Source organism: Lipophrys pholis, assembly GCF_963383615.2.
Source record: "Lipophrys pholis genome assembly, contig: SCAFFOLD_67, whole genome shotgun sequence".
Lineage (NCBI taxonomy): Eukaryota > Metazoa > Chordata > Actinopteri > Blenniiformes > Blenniidae > Lipophrys > Lipophrys pholis.
This window is the reverse complement of record NW_028291878.1, coordinates 40,001-63,190: the sequence shown is the minus strand read 5'-3', so window position 1 is coordinate 63,190 and position 23,190 is coordinate 40,001. Positions and strand designations below refer to the sequence as shown.

The 23,190-nt window shown below is 51.3% G+C and overlaps 1 protein-coding gene across 1 annotated transcript in view; it reads left to right on the top strand.

Moving 5' to 3' along the window:
- Nucleotides 1-3,777: 3,777 nt before the first annotated feature.
- Nucleotides 3,778-23,190, top strand: part of als2b (alsin Rho guanine nucleotide exchange factor ALS2 b) — a 41,319-nt gene continuing 21,906 nt past the window's right edge. The window contains exons 1-14 of the mRNA XM_080494110.1: nucleotides 3,778-3,895; nucleotides 6,147-6,208; nucleotides 8,304-8,449; nucleotides 8,611-9,512; nucleotides 10,327-10,696; nucleotides 11,977-12,151; nucleotides 14,211-14,307; nucleotides 16,418-16,495; nucleotides 17,138-17,341; nucleotides 18,826-18,997; nucleotides 19,474-19,663; nucleotides 20,448-20,513; nucleotides 20,688-20,850; nucleotides 20,963-21,094. Coding sequence (XP_080350236.1) covers nucleotides 6,189-6,208; nucleotides 8,304-8,449; nucleotides 8,611-9,512; nucleotides 10,327-10,696; nucleotides 11,977-12,151; nucleotides 14,211-14,307; nucleotides 16,418-16,495; nucleotides 17,138-17,341; nucleotides 18,826-18,997; nucleotides 19,474-19,663; nucleotides 20,448-20,513; nucleotides 20,688-20,850; nucleotides 20,963-21,094 — 2,715 coding nt within the window. The 5' untranslated portion in view covers nucleotides 3,778-3,895; nucleotides 6,147-6,188. The remainder of the gene's footprint in view (nucleotides 3,896-6,146; nucleotides 6,209-8,303; nucleotides 8,450-8,610; nucleotides 9,513-10,326; nucleotides 10,697-11,976; nucleotides 12,152-14,210; nucleotides 14,308-16,417; nucleotides 16,496-17,137; nucleotides 17,342-18,825; nucleotides 18,998-19,473; nucleotides 19,664-20,447; nucleotides 20,514-20,687; nucleotides 20,851-20,962; nucleotides 21,095-23,190) is intronic.

Here is a 23,190-nt window from a genome sequence, read left to right as displayed (position 1 = left end):
ACTGAAGGTACAGGGACTGAAGGTACAGAGACTGAAGGTACAGGGACTGATGATACAGAGACTGAAGGTACAGAGACTGAAGGTACAGGGACTGATGATACAGAGACTGATGATACAGAGACTGAAGGTACAGGGACTGAAGGTACAGAGACTGAAGGTACAGGGACTGATGATACAGAGACTGAAGGTACAGGGACTGATGATACAGAGACTGAAGGTACAGAGACTGAAGGTACATGGACTGAAGGTACAGAGACCGAAGGTACAGGGACCAAAGGGCCATGGACTGATGATACAGAGACTGAAGGTACAGGGACTGAAGGTACAGAGACCGAAGGTACAGGGACCGAAGGGCCATGGACTGATGATACAGAGACTGAAGGTACAGAGACTGAAGGTACAGGGACTGATGATACAGAGACTGAAGGTACAGAGACTGAAGGTACAGGGACCAACGGCCCAGGGTCTGAAGATACAGAGACTGAAGGTACATGGACTGTAGGTACAGAGACCAAAGGTACAGAGACTGAAGGTACAGAGACCGAAGGTACAGGGACTGAAGATACAGAGACTGAAGGTACAGAGACCGAAGGGCCATGGACTGATGATACAGAGACTGAAGGTACAGAGACCGAAGGGCCATGGACTGATGATACAGAGACTGAAGGTACAGAGACTGAAGGTACAGGGACTGATGATACAGAGACTGATGATACAGAGACTGAAGGTACAGGGACTGAAGGTACAGAGACTGAAGGTACAGGGACTGATGATACAGAGACTGAAGGTACATGGACTGAAGGTACAGAGACCGAAGGTACAGGGACCGAAGGGCCATGGACTGATGATACAGAGACTGAAGGTACAGGGACTGAAGGTATAGAGACCGAAGGTACAGGGACCGAAGGGCCATGGACTGATGATACAGAGACTGAAGGTACAGAGACTGAAGGTACAGGGACTGATGATACAGAGACTGAAGGTACAGAGACTGAAGGTACAGGGACCAACGGCCCAGGGTCTGAAGATACAGAGACTGAAGGTACATGGACTGTAGGTACAGAGACCAAAGGTACAGAGACTGAAGGTACAGAGACCGAAGGTACAGGGACTGAAGATACAGAGACTGAAGGTACAGAGACCGAAGGTACAGGGACTGAAGGGCCATGGACTGATGATACAGAGACTGAAGGTACAGAGACTGAAGTTACATGGACTAATGATACAGAGACTGAAGGTACAGAGACTGAAGGTACAGGGACTGAAGGTACAGGGACTGATGGTACAGGGACTGATGATACAGAGACTGAAGGTACAGAGACTGAAGGTACATGGACTGATGATACAGAGACTGAAGGTACAGGGACTGAAGGTACAGAGACTGAAGGTACAGGGACTGAAGGTACAGGGACTGAAGGTACATGGACTGATGATACAGAGACTGATGATACAGAGACTGAAGGTACAGAGACTGAAGTTACATGGACTAATGATACAGAGACTGAAGGTACAGAGACTGAAGGTACAGGGACTGAAGGTACAGGGACTGATGATACAGAGACTGAAGGTACAGGGACTGAAGGTACAGGGACTGATGATACAGAGACTGAAGGTACAGAGACTGAAGGTACAGGGACTGAAGGTACAGGGACTGATGATACAGAGACTGAAGGTACAGAAACTGAAGGTACAGGGACTGAAGGTACAGAGACTGAAGGTACAGGGACTGATGATACAGGGACTGAAAGTACAGAGACTGAAGGAACAGGAACCAACGGCCCAGGGACTGAAGGTACAGAGACTGAAGGTACAGAGACTGAAGGTACATGGACTGAAGGTACAGAGACTGAAGGTACAGGGACTGAAGGTACAGAGACTGAAGGTACAGAGACTGAAGGTACAGAGACTGAACGCAGTCAAATTGTGTTAGTCAGTGACTGAGCGACAGAAGTACTACAGTATCATGTACCCTCTCCGGTCAGCATCATCCAGCCGGGGAACTTTGGCCAGTAATGAACATTATTGTGTTACAGTAGTAGCATAAGTAGTGGTAGTACTAATTTACTAGTACAAGAAGTACTACAGTATCATGTGCCCTGCCACCTCCGTCACCAGCATCGTGTGTGGAGGAGATGTGGCTGAAGCTGGACGAGGAGCTTCAGCTGGCGCTGGCAGTGTAGTACTACCGCTCCACCTGCAGGGTGGAGCTCAAGCAACTGGGCCATGCTGCACGCCGTCATGTCGCCTCCACCCAAGTCCAGATACCTGCTGGTGTCGGTGGCGGTTCCTGACTGCCCCCCCCTCAATGCCCCCCTCTCACAATCCCCCACCACCTCCTCAAACCCCCACCACCTCACAACCCCCCCACCCCCTCACAACCCCCACCACCTGCTGAACAGGGTGACAGGGTGACAGGGTGACATGAGGAGGAGACAGGGTGAGGGAGACAGGGTGAGGGTGACATGGTGAGGGAGACAGGGTGAGGGAGACAGGGGGAGGGTGACATGAGGAGACAGGGTGACATGAGGAGGAGACAGGGTGAGGGAGACAGGGTGAGGGTGACAGGGTGAGGGAGACAGGGTGAGGGAGACAGGGTGACATGAGGAGGAGACAGGGTGAGGGAGACAGGGTGAGGGAGACAGGGGGAGGGTGACATGAGGAGACAGGGTGACATGAGGAGGAGACAGGGTGAGGGAGACAGGGTGAGGGTGACAGGGTGAGGGAGACAGGGTGAGGGAGACAGGGTGACATGAGGAGGAGACAGGGTGAGGGAGACAGGGTGAGGGAGACAGGGGGAGGGTGACATGAGGAGACAGGGTGACATGAGGAGGAGACAGGGTGAGGGAGACAGGGTGAGGGAGACAGGGTGACATGAGGAGACAGGGTGAGGGAGACAGGGTGACATGAGGAGGAGACAGGGTGAGGGTGACATGGTGACATGGTGACAGGGTGAGGGAGACAGGGGGAGGGTGACATGAGGAGACAGGGTGACATGAGGAGGAGACAGGGTGAGGGAGACAGGGTGAGGGAGACAGGGTGAGGGAGACAGGGGGAGGGTGACATGAGGAGACAGGGTGACATGAGGAGGAGACAGGGTGAGGGAGACAGGGTGACATGAGGAGGAGACAGGGTGAGGGAGACAGGGTGAGGGAGACAGGGGGAGGGTGACATGAGGAGACAGGGTGACATGAGGAGGAGACAGGGTGAGGGTGACATGGTGACATGGTGACAGGGTGAGGGAGACAGGGGGAGGGTGACATGAGGAGACAGGGTGACATGAGGAGGAGACAGGGTGAGGGAGACAGAGTGACAGGGTGACAGGGTGACATGGTGACATGGTGACAGGGTTCGCCTTAACCCAGGCCCCAACAGTTCAGTTGGATTAACCTTCAATGATCAGGTCAAACTTGATTGATACGGAGTAACGTGAAGCTTTAAGCCTTCGCCTTCTATTTGAGCCTTGTCAACTTCCGTAGGAGACGTGAACGATGGTATGAAACATCGAGACGTCTCACTCTGTCAGGAGCACAACGGGACCTCTTGATAACACTCGGTGTAACGTAACGTTACGTTACAAAACCTCCGACTCATTAAAATACGTGTGTGTGTGTGTGTGTGTGTGTGTGTGTGTGTGTGTGTGTGTGTGTGTGTGTGTGTGTGTGTGTGTGTGTGTGTGTGTGTGTGTGTGTGTGTGTGTGTGTGTGTGTGTGTGTCCCAGCAGAAAGCAGAGTGACGCCTCCTGTCGGATAAACGATCTCCGTTGATCGTAGCGGTTCATCCGCAGATAAAAACAACCGGCGGATTTTAACAGTAACGAGCCCCCGCTGACATTGCGTTACCCGCGTTACCCGGCGGATTCAAACTCACACCTGGGAAAGAAACCACCGAACCACCGGTAAAAAAAACAAACGTTTAATGACTTTTAACGACGTTTAAAGACGAAACCGGAGCGGAAATACCGGCTAGCTGTTTGGCTAGTTAGCTGTTGATTAGCTGACGTGGGACAGGTGGAGGGAGAGACAGGTGGAGGGAGAGACAGGTGGAGGGAGAGACAGGTGGCTGATGGGACAGGTGGAGGGAGAGACAGGTGGATGATGGGACAGGTGGAGGGAGAGACAGGTGGCTGATGGGACAGGTGGAGGGAGAGACAGGTGGATGATGGGACAGGTGGAGGGAGAGACATGTGGAGGGAGAGACAGGTGGATGATGGGACAGGTGGAGGGAGAGACAGGTGGATGATGGGACAGGTGGAGGGAGAGACATGTGGAGGGAGAGACAGGTGGATGATGGGACAGGTGGATGATGGGACAGGTGGAGGGAGAGACACGTGGAGGGAGAGACAGGTGGATGATGGGACAGGTGGATGATGGGACAGGTGGAGGGAGAGACAGGTGGATGATGGGACAGGTGGCTGATGGGACAGGTGGAGGGAGAGACAGGTGGATGATGGGACAGGTGGAGGGAGAGACAGGTGGATGATGGGACAGGTGGATAATGAGACAGGTGGGTGGAGACAGGTGGGGAAATGTGAAGAGAGAGACAGGTGGAGGGAGACAAGGAGAGGGAGGCAGGTCAAGGGAGACAAGCGGAGAGAGACAGGTGGGGGGACACAAGTGTCATTCTCATGTTGTCACTTTTATTTACTTATTTACTTTAATTTTATGTTAATCTCATGTTGTATCGTTGTTATTCTCATGTAGTCTCACTGTTATTCTGTTCTCATGTGTCACTGTTATTGTCATGTTGTGTCACTTATTGCCATAGTGGATCACTGTTATTCTGTTATTCTCATGTGGTGTCACTGTTATTCTCATGTTGTGTCACTGTTATTCTCATATGGTGTCACACTTATTCTCATGTGGTGTCACTGTTATTCTCATGTTGTGTCACTGTTATTCTCATGTGGTGTCACTGTTATTCTCATGTTGTGTCACTGTTATTCTCATATGGTGTCACACTTATTATCATGTGGTGTCACTGTTATTCTCATGTTGTGTCACTGTTATTGTCATGTTGTGTCACCGTTATTGTCATGTGGTGTCACTGTTATTGTCATGTTGTATCACCGTTATTCTCATGTAGTCTCACTGTTATACTGTTCTTATGTTGTGTCACTTATTGCCATAGTGGATCACTGTTATTCTGTTATTCTCATGTTGTGTCACTGTTATTCTCATGTTGTGTCACTGTTATTATCATGTGGTGTCACTGTTATTCTCATGTTGTGTCACTGTTATTCTCATGTTGTGTCACTGTTATTCTCATGTGGTGTCTCTGTTATTCTCATGTGGTGTCACTGTTATTCTCATGTGGTGTCACTGTTATTCTCATGTGGTGTCACTGTTATTCTCATATTGTGTCTCTGTTATTCTCATGTGGTGTCTCTGTTATTCTCATGTTGTATCACTGTTATTCTCATGTGGTGTCACTGTTATTCTCATGTGGTGTCACTGTTATTCTCATGTTGTGTCTGTTATTATCATGTTGTGTCTCTGTTATTCTCATGTGGTGTCACTGTTATTCTCATGTTGTGTCTCTGTTATTCTCATGTGGTGTCTCTGTTATTATCATGTTGTATCACTGTTATTCTCATGTGGTGTCTCTGTTATTCTCATGTTGTATCACTGTTATTCTCATGTTGTATCACTGTTATTCTCATGTTGTGTCACTGTTATTCTCATGTGGTGTCACTGTTATTCTCATGTGGTGTCACTGTTATTCTCATGTTGTGTCTCTGTTATTCTCATGTGGTGTCTCTGTTATTCTCATGTTGTATCACTGTTATTCTCATGTTGTGTCACTGTTATTCTCATGTGGTGTCACTGTTATTCTCATGTTGTGTCACTGTTATTCTCATGTTGTGTCACTGTTATTCTCATGTTGTGTCTCTGTTATTCTCATGTTGTGTCACTGTTGTTCTCATGTGGTGTCTCTGTTATTCTCATGTTGTATCACTGTTATTCTCATGTTGTGTCACTGTTATTCTCATGTTGTATCACTGTTATTCTCATGCCGTGTCACTGTTATTCTATTATTCTCATGTTGTGTCACTGTTATTCTCATGTGGTGTCACTGTTATTCTCATGCCGTGTCACTGTTATTCTGTTATTACATTGATGACAGTATTTGTCACTTCCTGTTTCCAGGTGAGACTCTGATGGCAGTTTGGTGGAGACGTACAGCTTCTCATGGACAGTCAGAGGACGAGGTAGGTCCACCTCAAAACATGATGTTCTCATGGAGAGTCATGTGACCTCCAGATGAAGCTGCTCTAACTTGTGCGTGCGTGCGTGCGTGCGTGCGGTGCCATGCTGCATTCAGGAGCAGCTAGAAAGTGGGTTAGCTGAGCATGCTAAGCTAATGAGGCTAATGCTATCTGGCTGTTTTCAGCTTCCAGATATTTTGGGATGGGAAGTCATAACCCTCGTGAAATAAATCAAACTGTATTTATATAGCACTTTTTGTACAGATTGCAATGTGTGAAGTGCTTCTCTCACACACACACACACACACACACACACACACACACACACACACACACACACACACACACACACACACACACACACACACACACCCCACCAACCCCAACTGCCCGTATCAAAATATAAAAAGTGATGTCAGAATGTCCGGCCCTGATGATCCAGGAGAGAAAACACCATCATAGGGGCCCGACCCCTAGGGGCCACACTGAGAGGAGCCACAGCCTAGAGCTGGGGGGGGGGACCACACTGATACTGAAGCACATAGTGGAACCAGATGTCAGAACTTCCCCTGACCCCCTAACCCCCCCTAACTCCTCTAACCCCCTAACCCCCCCTAACTCCTCTAACCCACTAACTCCTCTAACCCCGTAACCCCCCCTAACTCCTCTAACCCCCCTAACCCCCTAACCCCCCCTAACTCCTCTAACCCCCTAACCCCCCTAACTCCTCTAACCCCCTAACCAACCCCCTAACTCCCCTGACCCCCTAAACCCCCCTAACTCCACTAACCCCCTAACCCACCCCCTAACTCCTCTAACCCCCTAAACCCCCCTAACTCCACTAACCCCCTAACCCACCCCCTAACTCCTCTAACCCCCTAACCCCCCTAACTCCTCTAACCCCCTAACCCCCCCTAACTCCTCTAACCCCCCTAACCCCCTAACCCACCCCCTAACTCCCCTAACCCCCCCTAACTCCTCTAACCCCCTAACCCCCCTAACTCCTCTAACCCCCTAACCAACCCCCTAACTCCCCTGACCCCCTAAACCCCCCTAACTCCACTAACCCCCTAACCCACCCCCTAACTCCTCTAACCCCCTAACCCCCCTAACTCCTCTAACCCCCTAACCCCCCCTAACTCCTCTAACCCCCTAACTCCCCTAACCCCCCCTAACTCCTCTAACTCCTGTAACCCCCTAACCCCCCCTAACTCCTCTAACCCCCTAACTCCCCTAACCCCCCCTAACTCCTCTAACTCCTCTAACCCCCTAACTCCTCTAACCCCCTAACCCCCCCTAACTCCTCTAACCCCCTAACCCCCCCTAACTCCTCTAACCCACTAACTCCTCTAACCCCGTAACCCCCCCTAACTCCTCTAACCCACTAACTCCTCTAACCCCGTAACCCCCCCTAACTCCTCTAACCCCCCTAACCCCCTAACTCCCCTAACCCCCCCTAACTCCTCTAACCCCCTAACCCCCCTAACTCCTCTAACCCCCTAACCCACCCCCTAACTCCCCTGACCCCCTAAACCCCCCTAACTCCACTAACCCCCTAACCCACCCCCTAACTCCTCTAACCCCCCTAACTCCTCTAACCCCCTAACCCCCCCTAACTCCTCTAACCCCCTAACTCCCCTAACCCCCCCTAACTCCTCTAACTCCTGTAACCCCCTAACCCCCCCTAACTCCCCTAACCCCCTAACTCCCCTAACCCCCCCTAACTCCTCTAACTCCTCTAACCCCCTAACTCCTCTAACCCCCTAACTCCTCTAACTCCTCTAACCCCCTAACCCCCCCTAACTCCTCTAACCCCCTAACCCCCCCTAACTCCTCTAACTCCTGTAACCCCCTAACCCCCCCTAACTCCCCTAACCCCCCCTAACTCCTCTAACCCCCTAACCCCCCCTAACTCCTCTAACCCCCTAACCCCCCCTAACTCCTCTAACCCCCTAACCCCCTAACCCCCCCTAACCCCCTAACTCCTCTAACCCCCTAACTCCTCTAACCCCCTAACTCCTCTAACCCCCTGACCCCCCCTAACTCCTCTGACCCCCTGACCCTGAAACAGTTCAAAGTGAAGCTGTTTGTCTTCCAGCTGTGGCAGCGACAGCGGCGCTGGTGGAGGAATGCTCCACACCTGGAGGGGCTACTCCTGCAGCGTCAGCCCTGAGAGGCTGCTCCTGCCCCGGCCTGTCCTGCAGGTGGCGCTGGGCGCCCGCCACGGCATTGTGCTGCTGGAAGGTGAGGCTGTGCTCTGCTGTCCGTGGGCCTGGCCTCCAGAAGAGTCCCAGTCTCATATAGAAGAGTAGTGAGAGTATTGTTAAAGTATTGTCTTTAATACTTGTGTTAGTACTGCTCTGAGCGTTTCTCCTGTCTGATGCTTCTGGTTGCGCCCCCTGCAGGAGGCCAGGTGTACAGTTTCGGGAATGTACCTTGGAAGCAGAGTCAGGTCCTGGAGCCGTCCAAACCCTGGCTGGAGAGTGCACTGGGCGGGCAGCGCGTGGTCGCCATAGCGGCCGGAGACTTCCACAGTGGGGCGGTGACGGAGGACGGCGGCGTGCACATGTGGGGGGATAACAGCGCCGGGCAGTGTGGCCTGTCGGGCCTCGCCTCTGTTCCCAACCCGACCCCGGTCGCCGTGGTGGACTGGGACGCCGGCCCCTCCCACACCGTGGCTGTGCTGGAGCTGGCGTGTGGCGAGAAGCACACGCTGGCGCTGTCAGTGCAGAGGGAGGTGTGGGCGTGGGGTGGCCCTGGCGCCGCCGCCTCCCCCACCTGGAGGCCACAGAAGGTGGAGCAGCTGGCGGGCAGGTGTGTGTTACAGGTGGCGTGTGGCGCCTCACACAGCCTGGCTCTGGTGCGCTGCCTTGGCCCAGACGGTATTCACCGCCCCCCCGTGGATAAATGTGGGCAATGCAACCAGCTGCTCTACACCATGACGGACAAAGAGGACCACGTCATCATCTCTGACAGCCATTCCTGCCTGCCAGGGGCGGAGCCCACAGAGGAGGAGCGCCGGGTGGAGGCGCCTGCTGCCACACAGGGGCTGAAAACCTCCCCCTCAGAGCCAGCGCTCCCCTCCCACACCTCCTCCCTGGACACGGCCGAGCCCTTCAATCTTTTCTCTGCATCCCGGGACGCTTCCTCAGCTGACGGACCCACCCCCTGCTCCACCCACTCCACCTGTTCCAATCACAGCGGGAAGAGCTCGCTGTATCCAGACGAGCAGACCGTGAAAGACTACCTGAAGAAACTGTCCCAGCAACCACCAGAGGCCAAGACCGCAGGACCCCACAGCCTGGTGGTGAGTTCAACAGACCCGGTCAGAGGACCAGGTCACAGTGAGGACCAGGTCAGAGGTCACAGTGAGGACCAGGTCAGGGTGAGGACCAGGTCAGAGGTCACAGTGAGGACCAGGTCAGAGGTCAGGGTGAGGACCAGGTCAGAGGTCACAGTGAGGACCAGGTCAGGGTGAGGACCAGGTCAGAGGTCAGTGTGAGGACCAGGTCAGAGGTCAGTGTGAGGACCAGGTCAGGGTGAGGACCAGGTCAGAGGTCAGTGTGAGGACCAGGTCAGAGGTCAGTGTGAGGACCAGGTCAGGGTGAGGACCAGGCCAGGAGTCAGGGTGAGGACCAGGTCAGAGGTCAGTGTGAGGACCAGGTCAGGGTGAGGACCAGGTCAGAGGTCAGGGTGAGGACCAGGTCAGGGTGAGGACCAGGTCAGAGGTCAGTGTGAGGACCAGGTCAGAGGTCACAGTGAGGACCAGGTCAGGGTGAGGACCAGGTCAGAGGTCACAGTGAGGACCAGGTCAGAGCTCAGGGTGAGGACCAGGTCAGGGTGAGGACCAGGTCAGAGGTCACAGTGAGGACCAGGTCAGAGCTCAGGGTGAGGAACAGGTCAGGGTGAGGACCAGGTCAGAGGTCACAGTGAGGACCAGGTCAGAGGTCACAGTGAGGACCAGGTCAGGGTGAGGACCAGGTCAGAGGTCACAGTGAGGACCAGGTCAGGGTGAGGACCAGGTCAGAGGTCACAGTGAGGACCAGGTCAGAGGTCAGTGTGAGGACCAGGTTGGAGGACCAGGACATTAAACTTCCCTACCTGACTGTGTTCTCCTGCAGCCCTCAGTGGTTCCCTCGTCCTCCTCCACCCTCAACAGTCTGGTGGCCTCCTGTGCGTCGGCGGTGGGTGAGCGGGTGGCCTCCACCTATGAGGCCCTGTCCCTCAGGAAGATGATGAACCTGTACCTTCCATCAGGGGCACCAAGGCCAGACGCCCTCCCCGTGGTGGGCGGCATCCTCCCTGCGGCAGGCAGCGTCCTCCCCGGACCAGGTGATGTCCTCCCCGCACCAGGTGACGTCCTCCCTGCTCCAGGCCTGCGTCAGGAGGACAATGTACAGGCCAAGAAGAGCTGCAGTACTGGGGACATCCACCAGGAGGAGGCTGGAGGTGGGAGGCGTCGCCTCTCACTGCCTGGACTGCTGTCACAGGGTAGGTACCCTGTTCACCCCCAAACATTACAGTCCTCACATTAACCCACTTAGAGTTCTAACCCTAACCCTGGGTCTGCAGGCAGAGACCCCCTGGACCAAGGTCCAAGTTTCAATCTCATTCTGGTCTTTTGTTCTGCCAGGCCAACTTAGAGAGGAATTGATTTTGAGTGTTGAAGATGGAGACTGGAAGGTTTCTAGGTTAGAGTAGAAACCGCAGGACGAGTGTTATGTTGATATTCATGTTCATGGTGTGAAGCTGACAAGAGAGGAAGGCTCTCCCAGACACTGCAGGACTGCTGGCTGGAATAATGTGGGCCTTCATGAAGAGCAAAACCTCGTCCACATGAAGGACTCCTTTAGGAAGTGATCAGTCTCTTCAGTCCCCCGGTCTCTCCTCCACCCTGAACAGTCACTACTACGACCATTGATCCTCTGACTCCACCCTGAACAGTCACTACTACGACCATTGATCCTCTGACTCCACCCTGAACAGTCACTTCTAAGACCATTGATCCTCTGACTCCACCCTGAACAGTCACTACTACGACCATTGATCCTCTGACTCCACCCTGAACAGTCACTACTACGACCATTGATCCTCTGACTCCACCCTGAACAGTCACTACCAAGACCATTGATCCTCTGACTCCACCCTGAACAGTCACTACCAAGACCATTGATCCTCTGACTCCACCCTGAACAGTCACTACTACGACCATTGATCCTCTGACTCCACCCTGAACAGTCACTACCAAGACCATTGATCCTCTAACTCCACCCTGAACAGTGACTACCAAGACCATTGATCCTCTGACTCCACCCTGAACAGTCACTACCAAGACCATTGATCCTCTGACTCCACCCTGAACAGTCACTTCTAAGACCATTGATCCTCTGACTCCACCCTGAACAGTCACTACTAAGACCATTGATCCTCTGACTCCACCCTGAACAGTCACTTCTAAGACCATTGATCCTCTGACTCCACCCTGAACAGTCACTACTACGACCATTGATCCTCTGACTCCACCCTGAACAGTCACTTCTAAGACCATTGATCCTCTGACTCCACCCTGAACAGTCACTACCAAGACCATTGATCCTCTGACTCTACCCTGAACAGTCACTTCTAAGACCATTGATCCTCTAACTCCACCCTGAACAGTCACTTCTAAGACCATTGATCTTTATTTGTGACTGAGGATCTTTAGGAAAGCTAATGAACCCAGCTGGTCATTTCTTCCTCCTCCTCCACCTCCTCCACCTTCTCCTCCCCAGTGTCTCCTCTTCTGCTGAGGAGGAGCAGTCGTCCCAGGCCTGGTGGGGTGGGGTTGTCCCTGGTGGGGGTGGGTGCCCCTGAGGTGGAGAAGGTGGTGCCATCCCTGCAGACAGAGGTGTGGAGCTGGGGTGGTGGAGAGGAGGGACAGCTGGGACATGGAGACAACCTGGACAGGTAGGACTCACCTGGACAGCCGAACACCTGAACACATCTGGACACCTGAACACACTTCAACACCTGAGACCTGAGACCTGTACTACGACCAGTAACAAACTGTTACCAGGAGTGTCCTAGTATGTTAATCTAGGTAACAGAGATATCTAGGTATGTTAAACCAGGTAACAGGTAGGGCTTTTCCACCAAAAAGGACCAGGTTCTAGTTCAGGGCCGGTGCCAGAACCAGTTCTTAAATGAGCACCACCAAAGAACCGGTTCTTTTTCCACCGTTGGCGGAGCCAGTAGAGCTACGTCACTGCGTCACTCCAAAACGTGAAACGTCACTGATTTCACCAATGTGGTGCTGACAGCTTCGTCCAGGAACCAGGAGACGGACTGTCTTCATCGGTGTAGTCCGGGTCGCTCCATCTAGTCTGACCTGAACCTCTGATGCACCAAAGAGGCAGAAGACATGACGTCTCTTCGTGTCTCTTTTGGTGTTTGTTCACGTCCGTCTTGTTTTAGTCCGGAGCTCCAGAGTGGACATAGAGGGACAAATAACACGTGGATGAGTTTGGCTCTTGTTTTTCACCATGTGGGCGTCACAGAGTGACTTTCTGCTGCTTTCACTTTATTTCTGGGAGAGTCTGAATCAAAAGCTTCAACATGGAGCAGAGCGGAGCGCCCCCTGCTGCCTCACACTGCCTTGCTCAGCGGCTGCAGCTCCTCAGCCGGCGGTCAGAAGGTGAAACTAGACCTGGACGTGACGTTAGTTAGAATCATGTCACCATGAAAAGTGGTAAAATAAACCACAATGGAAACCTGCTTCTAACTTATAGCTGATGTAGCTGACTGACAGGAGGAGCACCGCAGCATCTCCAGAGCCGCGGCTCCGCGAACGCAGATTAAATAATCCCGTTCCCTCATATTATTAACGTCAGGGAACGACTTATTATATCGTTCCTACGCGTTATTTAGATTCTTTTCTCTATAACCACTCTGGGGCTCCGTATTCGCTGGAGTTTTCAGAAAGCCGGTTCAGCCTCGCTTCCACCTTGTAGGTAGAGATACCTCCAGAGATACCTCCAGAGATACCTCCAGAGATACCTCCAGAGATACCTCCAGAGATACCTCCAGAGATACTCCAGAGATACCTCCAGAGATACTCCAGAGATACCTCCAGAGATACCTCCAGAGATACTCCAGAGATACCTCCAGAGATACCTCCAGAGATACCTCCAGAGATACCTCCAGAGATACCTCCAGAGATACCTCCAGAGATACCTCCAGAGATACTCCAGAGATACCTCCAGAGATACCTCCAGAGATACCTCCAGAGATAACTCCAGAGATACTCCAGAGATACCTCCAGAGATACCTCCAGAGATACCTCCAGAGATACTCCAGAGATACCTCCAGAGATAACTCCAGAGATACCTCCAGAGATACCTCCAGAGATAACTCCAGAGATACCTCCAGAGATAACTCCAGAGATACCTCCAGAGATAACTCCGCCCCCAGCTGATGACGCGTCGGGTCCCAGTCTGGCTCCGCTCTGGCCCAGCAACGAAGTGGGGCCAGCGTAGCACCAGCTTAACGCCTGATAGGCCGGGGCTTTGGCAGTGGAAAGACAAAGAACTGGTGCTAAGGCTGGCTCTGGAGCAGGACCAGAACTAGAACCTGGTTCTTTCTGGTGGAAAAGCCCCCAGAGATATCCTGGTATGTTTACCTAGGTAACAGAGATACCCTGGTATGTTAACCTAGGTAACAGAGATACCCTGGTATGTTAATCTAGGTAACGGAGATATCCTGGTATGTTAACCTAGGTAACAGAGATACCCTGGTATGTTAACCTAGGTAACAGAGATACCCTGGTATGTTAATCCAGGTAACAGAGATACCCTGGTATGTTAATCTAGGTATGTAGTTTAGGCCTAAACTCTGTGTGTGTGTGTGTGTGTGTGTGTGTGTGTGTGTGTGTGTGTGTGTGTGTGTGTGTGTGTGTGTGTGTGTGTGTGTGTGTGTGTGTGTGTGTGTGTGTGTGTGTGTGTGTGTGTGTGTGTGTGTGTGTGCGCAGGCTGCAGCCATCCTGCATCAGGAGTCTAACTAATCAGCAGGTGGTTCGATTGGCAGCCGGTGCTCGTCACTCTGTGGCCCTGACGGCTCAGTGCCAGGTGACAACATGACTCTTCACCTCTTCACCACACGATGAACACATGACTCTTCACCTCTTCACCACACGATGAACACATGACTCTTCACCTCTTCACCACACGATGAACACAAGACTCTTCACCACATGATGAACAAGACTCTTCACCACATGATTAACAAGACTCTTCACCACATGATGAACAAGACTCTTCACCACATGACTCTTCACCTCTTCACCACATGATGAACAAGACTCTTCACCACATGATGAACAAGACTCTTCACCACACGATGAACAAGACTCTTCACCACATGATGAACAAGACTCTTCACCACATGACTCTTCACCTCTTCACCACTTGATGAACAAGACTCTTCACCACACGATGAACAAGACTCTTCACCACATGATTAACAAGACTCTTCACCACACGATGAACAAGACTCTTCACCACATGATGAACAAGACTCTTCACCACATGATGAACAAGACTTTTCACCACACGATGAACAAGACTCTTCACCACACGATGAACAAGACTCTTCACCACACGATGAACAAGACTCTTCACCACATGATTAACAAGACTCTTCACCACACGATGAACAAGACTCTTCACCACATGATGAACAAGACTCTTCACCACATGATGAACAAGACTCTTCACCACATGATAAACAAGACTCTTCACCACATGATAAACAAGACTCTTCACCACATGATGAACAAGACTCTTCACCACATGATAAACAAGACTCTTCACCACACGATGAACACGTGACTCTTCACCTCTTCACCACACGATGAACACATGACTCTTCACCACATGATGAACACGTGACTCTTCACCTCTTCACCACATGATGAACAAGACTCTTCACCACACGATGAACACGTGACTCTTCACCTCTTCACCACATGATGAACAAGACTCTTCACCACATGATGAACAAGACTCTTCACCACACGATGAACACGTGACTCTTCACCTCTTCACCACATGATGAACAAGACTCTTCACCACACGATGAACACGTGACTCTTCACCTCTTCACCACATGATGAACAAGACTCTTCACCACATGATGAACAAGACTCTTCACCACACGATGAACACGTGACTCTTCACCTCTTCACCACATGATGAACAAGACTCTTCACCACACGATGAACACATGACTCTTCACCACATGATGAACACGTGACTCTTCACCTCTTCACCACACGATGAACACGTGACTCTTCACCTCTTCACCACATGATAAACAAGACTCTTCACCACATGATAAACAAGACTCTTCACCACATGATGAACAAGACTCTTCACCACATGATAAACAAGACTCTTCACCACACGATGAACACATGACTCTTCACCACACGATGAACACGTGACTCTTCACCTCTTCACCACACGATGAACACATGACTCTTCACCACATGATGAACACGTGACTCTTCACCTCTTCACCACATGATGAACAAGACTCTTCACCACACGATGAACACGTGACTCTTCACCTCTTCACCACATGATGAACAAGACTCTTCACCACACGATGAACACGTGACTCTTCACCTCTTCACCACATGATGAACAAGACTCTTCACCACATGATGAACAAGACTCTTCACCACACGATGAACACGTGACTCTTCACCTCTTCACCACATGATGAACAAGACTCTTCACCACACGATGAACACGTGACTCTTCACCTCTTCACCACACGATGAACACGTGACTCTTCACCTCTTCACCACACGATGAACACGTGACTCTTCACCTCTTCACCACATGATGAACAAGACTCTTCACCACACGATGAACACGTGACTCTTCACCTCTTCACCACATGATGAACAAGACTCTTCACCACACGATGAACACGTGACTCTTCACCTCTTCACCACACGATGAACACGTGACTCTTCACCTCTTCACCACACGATGAACACATGACTCTTCACCACATGATGAACACATGACTCTTCACCACATGATGAACACGTGACTCTTCACCTCTTCACCACATGATGAACAAGACTCTTCACCACATGATGAACAAGACTCTTCACCACACGGTTCATACTGACTAGTTCAGACTAGGTGTGTTTTCACCCTGCAGGTTTACTCGTGGGGCAGCAACAGGTCTGGTCAGCTGGGACACATGGAGTCACCGAGTACGGTGCCCCGCCCCGCCAAGGTACACACTGACACACACACACTGACACACACTGACACACACACACTGACACACACTGACACACACTGACACACACACACTGACACACACACACACACACACACTGACACACACTGACACACACACTGACACACACACACTGACACACACTGACACACACACACTGACACACACACTGACACACACACACTCACTCACTCACTCACTCACTCACTACTTTACCACCTCACTCACTCACTCACTCACTCACTCACTCACTCACTCACTCACTCACTCACTCACTCACTCACTCACTCACTCACTCACTCACTCACTCACTACTTTACCACCTCACTCACTCACTCACTCACTCACTCACTCACTACTTTACCATCTCACTCACTCACTCACTCACTCACTCACTCACTCACTCACTCACTCACTCACTACTTTACCACCTCACTCACTCACTCACTCACTACTTTACCACCTCACTCACTCACTCACTCACTCACTCACTACTTTACCACCTCACTCACTCACTCACTCACTCACTCACTCACTCACTACTTTACCATCTCACTCACTCACTCACTCACTCACTCACTCACTCACTCACTCACTCACTCACTCACTCTCTCACTCTCTCACTCACTCTCTCAGCTGTCCGAGGGGGTCAGAGTGTGGGACGTGAGCGCAGGAGAGAAACACACCGTCCTGCTGGCAGATGGAGACTGTGTGCAGCCCCTCATCTACTACAGTGGGCAGCAGGTGGAGCAGCAGGCGGAGCAGCAGGTGGAGCAGCAGGCGGAGCAGCAGGCAGGAGGCTACACCCAGCAGCCCGTCCTTCTGCCCTTCTGCATGAATGTAAGGATTCAGTCACCCTTCACAAGTTTCTCATCTGCTTTCATTATTCCTTTATCCTCTTGTCCACACGTGTCTTTCTATTTTCATGCTTTGTTAGGATAAGAGCACTGACAGTGCCTCGGGATGATGATGATGATGATGATGATGATGATGATGATGATTTTCAGCTCAAACAGTCATGTTTTTGAGGGCCTTAGCAGACATAACTTTTTGTGAATCAGTCGTCAGGTCCAGCGATAACTTCAATCATTTGGGGGCGTTACACGTGTGACTTGTGAAATGGCTCAATGGCGCCACCTGCAAAATTGTAAAAAGGTAGCTCCAGAATCCTGTTTCACCGAGAGCTACGAAAATCAGCACCCATATGTAACAGGCCAAGAGGAACATACAGCTCTCCTATGGCTGTACCCAAAACGGAACAGGGACGCGGGTATTTGGAGGAAAACAGTGGATTTTGGTGACTTTCTGCCCAAATTTCCAAGTTTTCCAGAGTGAACTCGTCCCGTGGGGAAACTCCAATCTCATTCAACTTGGGCTCTTTAGAGAAAAAAGGGCTTGAAGAGCAAAAGTTATCAAAATCTCTCGCAAAGGTTTGAGGATGTGGCCGTGACCACGCCACTAAGTTGGAGGTTTTTCACCATGAAACAAGAAGTGCAGTGTGAACCTGCTAACCTCGGTCAGATCGACATGTCGCATCAGAGTCCGGCCCTGATCACAACTATATGATGACTCTGTCGTAACGCCATTTGGGGGCGTGGCCTTGACAACCATCACCATGGAACAGGAAATGCAATGTAAATAGACTGAACATGATGAGATAGACCTCAACCTTGATACGCTGCATCAGAGTCTGACCCTCATCACAGCCGTACAACAATTAGGACCATGAGCCATGGCGCCCCCTGCTGGATACAGGAGGTGAGGTGTACATGCTCTGTTCTAGCTGAAACTTTACAAGTTGCATGAGAGTCCACATCTGATCCCAGCCGTAAGACTGTTACATCGATCGGTCATAGCGCCATATGCTGGAGACAGGAAGTCGTGTGACGTTCACAATACCTTGACATGCAACACATTCCGACGAGCGAGGACCTGTTCAATGCTGCTTGCAGCTTTAATTGTCTTTTTACACTTTAATCATTAAGATATTGTATATTTCATGTTTATTTTAATATTATGTGGGATTTTATGATCTACTGTTTTTTGACTCACCTTTTAACCCTTTCAGGGGTCTTCGTGGTTTTGTCAGCAGTTTTTCTTTTGTCTGTGTGTGTGTGTGTGTGTGTGTGTGTGTGTGTGTGTGTGTGTGTGTGTGTGTGTGTGTGTGTGTGTGTGTGTGTGTCTGTGTGTGTGTGTGTGTGTGTGTGTGTGTGTGTGTGTGTGTGTGTGTGTGTGTGTGTGTGTGTGTGTGTGTGTGTGTGTGTGTGTGTGTGTGTGTGTGTGTGTGTGTGTGTGTGTGTGTGTGTGTGTGTGTGTGTGTGCAGCTGGGCTATGTGAGCAGTGTGTGTGCCGGCGGGCAGCGCTGTGCAGCACTCTCTGACAGGAACATGATGGGCTTCGTCTCCAGCCTCCACGAGCTGGCGGCGGCTGAGAGGAAGTTCTACTGCAAGCTGGGGAACATCAAGAGCCATGTGCTGCGCCCCCTGCTGGAGCTGGGTGAGTCTGGGCTGGGTGGAGCTGGTTGAGTGTGACGGAGCAACTCCATCAGTAACTGGGCAGCGGCACACACACACACACACACACACACACACACACACACACACACACACACACACACACACACACACACACACACACACCCTCTCTCTGGAGTTGCATGAGGAGGCAACAGGCCTTGGAAAAAGACATTTCTCAAACTGCTCAGCTGGCTGCAGAGCTGACATCACTTTGGGTTTTTCTCTTTTCCACTGTAAACACTGAGCACCGCCACTGGTTTTGGAAAATTATAGAAAAAGTCGACTTGCCATGTGGATCGTGGTGGTTGTTCTTTTGAACTGGAGTAGAACCCCTCCACAGTGAGTCTGAGCTGGGTGGAGCTGGGTGGAGCTGAGCCTCTGGTCTTCCTGCAGACTCTGTGAGCTGGGTGGAGCTGGGTGGAGCTGGGTGGAGCTGAGCCTCTCGTCTTCCTACAGACTCTGTGAGCTGGTCGCTGGGCTCCTCGTCTCTCGGCCTGCTGCAGACGCTGGTGGGATGCTTCAACCTGCTGTGTCACCTGACGGGGCAGCACGCCACCAGCCTGACCTCCAACCTGAGGCGGAGCCGCCAGGTCAACCACCTCCTGCTCCTGGAACACATCCACCTCTTCCTAGATGCCTACACTGAGTATGTGCTATGACCTCCAACCTGACCTCCAACCTGACCTCCAACCTGACCTCCAGTCTGACCTCCAACCTGACCTCCAACCTGACCTCCAGCCTGACCTCCAGCCTGACCTCCAGCCTGACCTCCAACCTGACCTCCAACCTGACCTCCAATCTGACCTCCAGTCTGACCTCCAACCTGACCTCCAACCTGACCTCCAGTCTGACCTCCAGTCTGACCTCCAGTCTGACCTCCAGTCTGACCTCCAGTCTGACCTCCAACCTGACCTCCAATCTGACCTCCAGTCTGACCTCCAGGCTGACCTCCAGTCTGACCTCCAACCTGACCTCCAACCTGACCTCCAGCCTGACCTTCAGTATGTTATCCAACCTGACCTCCAACCTGACCTCCAACCTGACCTCCAGCCTGACCTTCAGTATGTTATCCAACCTGACCTCCAACCTGACCTCCAACCTGACCTCCAGTCTGACCTCCAACCTGACCTCCAACCTGACCTTCAGTATGTTATCCAACCTGACCTCCAACCTGACCTCCAACCTGACCTCCAGTCTGACCTCCAACCTGACCTCCAACCTGACCTCCAACCTGACCTCCAGTCTGACCTCCAACCTGACCTCCAACCTGACCTCCAGTCTGACCTCCAGTCTGACCTCCAGTCTGACCTCCAGTCTGACCTCCAGTCTGACCTCCAACCTGACCTCCAACCTGACCTCCAACCTGACCTCCAGTCTGACCTCCAGTCTGACCTCCAGTCTGACCTCTCAACTCTTTGGATTCTCTTCAGGTACTGTTCTGCTGTTGGTCACTTCCAGGTGATGGGAGGCTTCCACGCTCTCGCCAAGCCTTTGCTGTGGGTATACACACACACACACACACACACACACACACACACACACACACACACACACACACACACACACACACACACACACACACACACACACACACACACACACACACAGTAGATGTTTCCAGACAGTCTGAGTAGTTGTGAATGGGTGAACGTGTCTGATGATTCTTCCAGAGACGTGTTTGGTAAAAGTTCTGAGCTGCTCCAGAAGCTGTCAGAGTGTCGCCAGGACAACGCCAACATGGCCGACCTGCTGGTGGTGCTCTTCTACATCCCAGCTCGCCACCTGCAGGAGTACACACGCCTCCTGCTCAAACTGACCTCCTGCTTTGAAGTGGTGAGTTCTTCATATTCACTGTCAGCAAGGACACACACACACACACACACACACACACACACACACACACACACACTGTGTGTACAGTGTGTAAAAAAGTGTGTTCCTCCAGAGTTCCACTGAGCACCAGCAGCTCCAGCAGACCTGCTCCAGGATAGAGGCCTGCAGGCTGCAACTCCTGAGGAGGAAGAAGGCCTCTGACCAAACCCTCCACTTCTGGAGGAGCTTCCCCGGGAAGATGACGGTAGCTGCTCTGTGTGTGTGTGTGTGTGACAGTGGTACAGTGTGTGTCAGTGTGTGTGTGACAGTGTGTCTTAGTGTGTGTCACTGTGTATCAGTGTGTGTCACTGTGTGTGTGACAGTGTGTCTTAGTGTGTGTCACTGTGTATCAGTGTGTGTCAGTGTGTGACAGTGTGTATCAGTGTGTGACAGTGTGTATCAGTGTGTCACAGTGTGTGACAGTGTGTGACAGTGTGTATCAGTGTGTCACAGTGTGTGACAGTGTGTGTCAGTGTGTGACAGTGTGTATCAGTGTGTGACAGTGTGTATCAGTGTGTGACACTGTGTATCAGTGTGTCACAGTGTGTCCCAGTGTCTCAGTGTGTCTCAGTGTGTGACAGTGTGTATCAGTGTGTGACAGTGTGTGACAGTGTGTATCAGTGTGTGACAGTGTGTATCAGTGTGTGTCAGTGTGTGACAGTGTGTATCAGTGTGTGACAGTGTGTATCAGTGTGTGACAGTGTGTCTCAGTGTGTGACAGTGTGTGTCAGTGTGTGACAGTGTGTATCAGTGTGTGACAGTGTGTATCAGTGTGTGACAGTGTGTGTCAGTGTGTGACAGTGTGTGTCAGTGTGTGACAGTGTGTATCAGTGTGTGACAGTGTGTCTCAGTGTGTGACAGTGTGTGTCAGTGTGTGACAGTGTGTCTCAGTGTGTGACAGTGTGTCTCAGTGTGTGACAGTGTGTATCAGTGTGTGACAGTGTGTATCAGTGTGTGTCAGTGTGTGACAGTGTGTATCAGTGTGTGACAGTGTGTATCAGTGTGTGACAGTGTGTGTCAGTGTGTGTCAGTGTGTGACAGTGTGTCTCAGTGTGTGACAGTGTGTGTCAGTGTGTGTCAGTGTGTGACAGTGTGTCTCAGTGTCTCAGTGTGTCTCAGTGTGTATCAGTGTGTGACAGTGTGTGTCAGTGTGTGTCAGTGTGTGTCAGTGTGTGTCAGTGTGTATCAGTGTGTGACAGTGTGTCTCAGTGTCTCAGTGTGTATCAGTGTCTCAGTGTGTGACAGTGTGTCTCAGTGTCTCAGTGTGTCTCAGTGTGTATCAGTGTGTGACAGTGTGTCTCAGTGTCTCAGTGTGTCTCAGTGTGTGACAGTGTGTGACAGTGTGTCTTAGTGTGTGACAGTGTGTGTCAGTGTGTATCAGTGTGTGACAGTGTGTGACAGTGTGTCTCAGTGTCTCAGTGTGTCTCAGTGTGTATCAGTGTGTGACAGTGTGTGTCAGTGTCTCAGTGTGTCTCAGTGTGTATCAGTGTGTGACAGTGTGTCTCAGTGTCTCAGTGTGTCTCAGTGTGTATCAGTGTGTGACAGTGTGTCTCAGTGTCTCAGTGTGTCTCAGTGTGTGACAGTGTGTGACAGTGTGTCTTAGTGTGTCTCAGTGTGTCTCAGTGTCTCAGTGTGTCTCAGTGTGTGACAGTGTGTCTTAGTGTGTGACAGTGTGTATCAGTGTGTGACAGTGTGTATCAGTGTGTATCAGTGTGTGACAGTGTGTCTCAGTGTCTCAGTGTGTATCAGTGTCTCAGTGTGTGACAGTGTGTGTCAGTGTGTGTCAGTGTGTGTCAGTGTGTGTCAGTGTGTATCAGTGTGTGACAGTGTGTCTCAGTGTCTCAGTGTGTATCAGTGTCTCAGTGTGTGACAGTGTGTGTCAGTGTGTGTCAGTGTGTGTCAGTGTGTGTCAGTGTGTATCAGTGTGTGTCAGTGTGTGTCAGTGTGTATCAGTGTGTGTCAGTGTGTCTCAGTGTGTGTCAGTGTGTATCAGTGTGTATCAGTGTGTGACAGTGTGTATCAGTGTGTGTCAGTGTGTGTCAGTGTGTGTCAGTGTGTGACAGTGTGTATCAGTGTGTGTCAGTGTGTGTCAGTGTGTGTCAGTGTGTGACAGTGTGTATCAGTGTGTGTCAGTGTGTGTCAGTGTGTGTCAGTGTGTGACAGTGTGTATCAGTGTGTGTCAGTGTGTGTCAGTGTGTGTCAGTGTGTGACAGTGTGTATCAGTGTGTATCAGTGTGTGACAGTGTGTATCAGTGTGTGACAGTGTGTATCAGTGTCTCAGTGTGTGACAGTGTGTGTCAG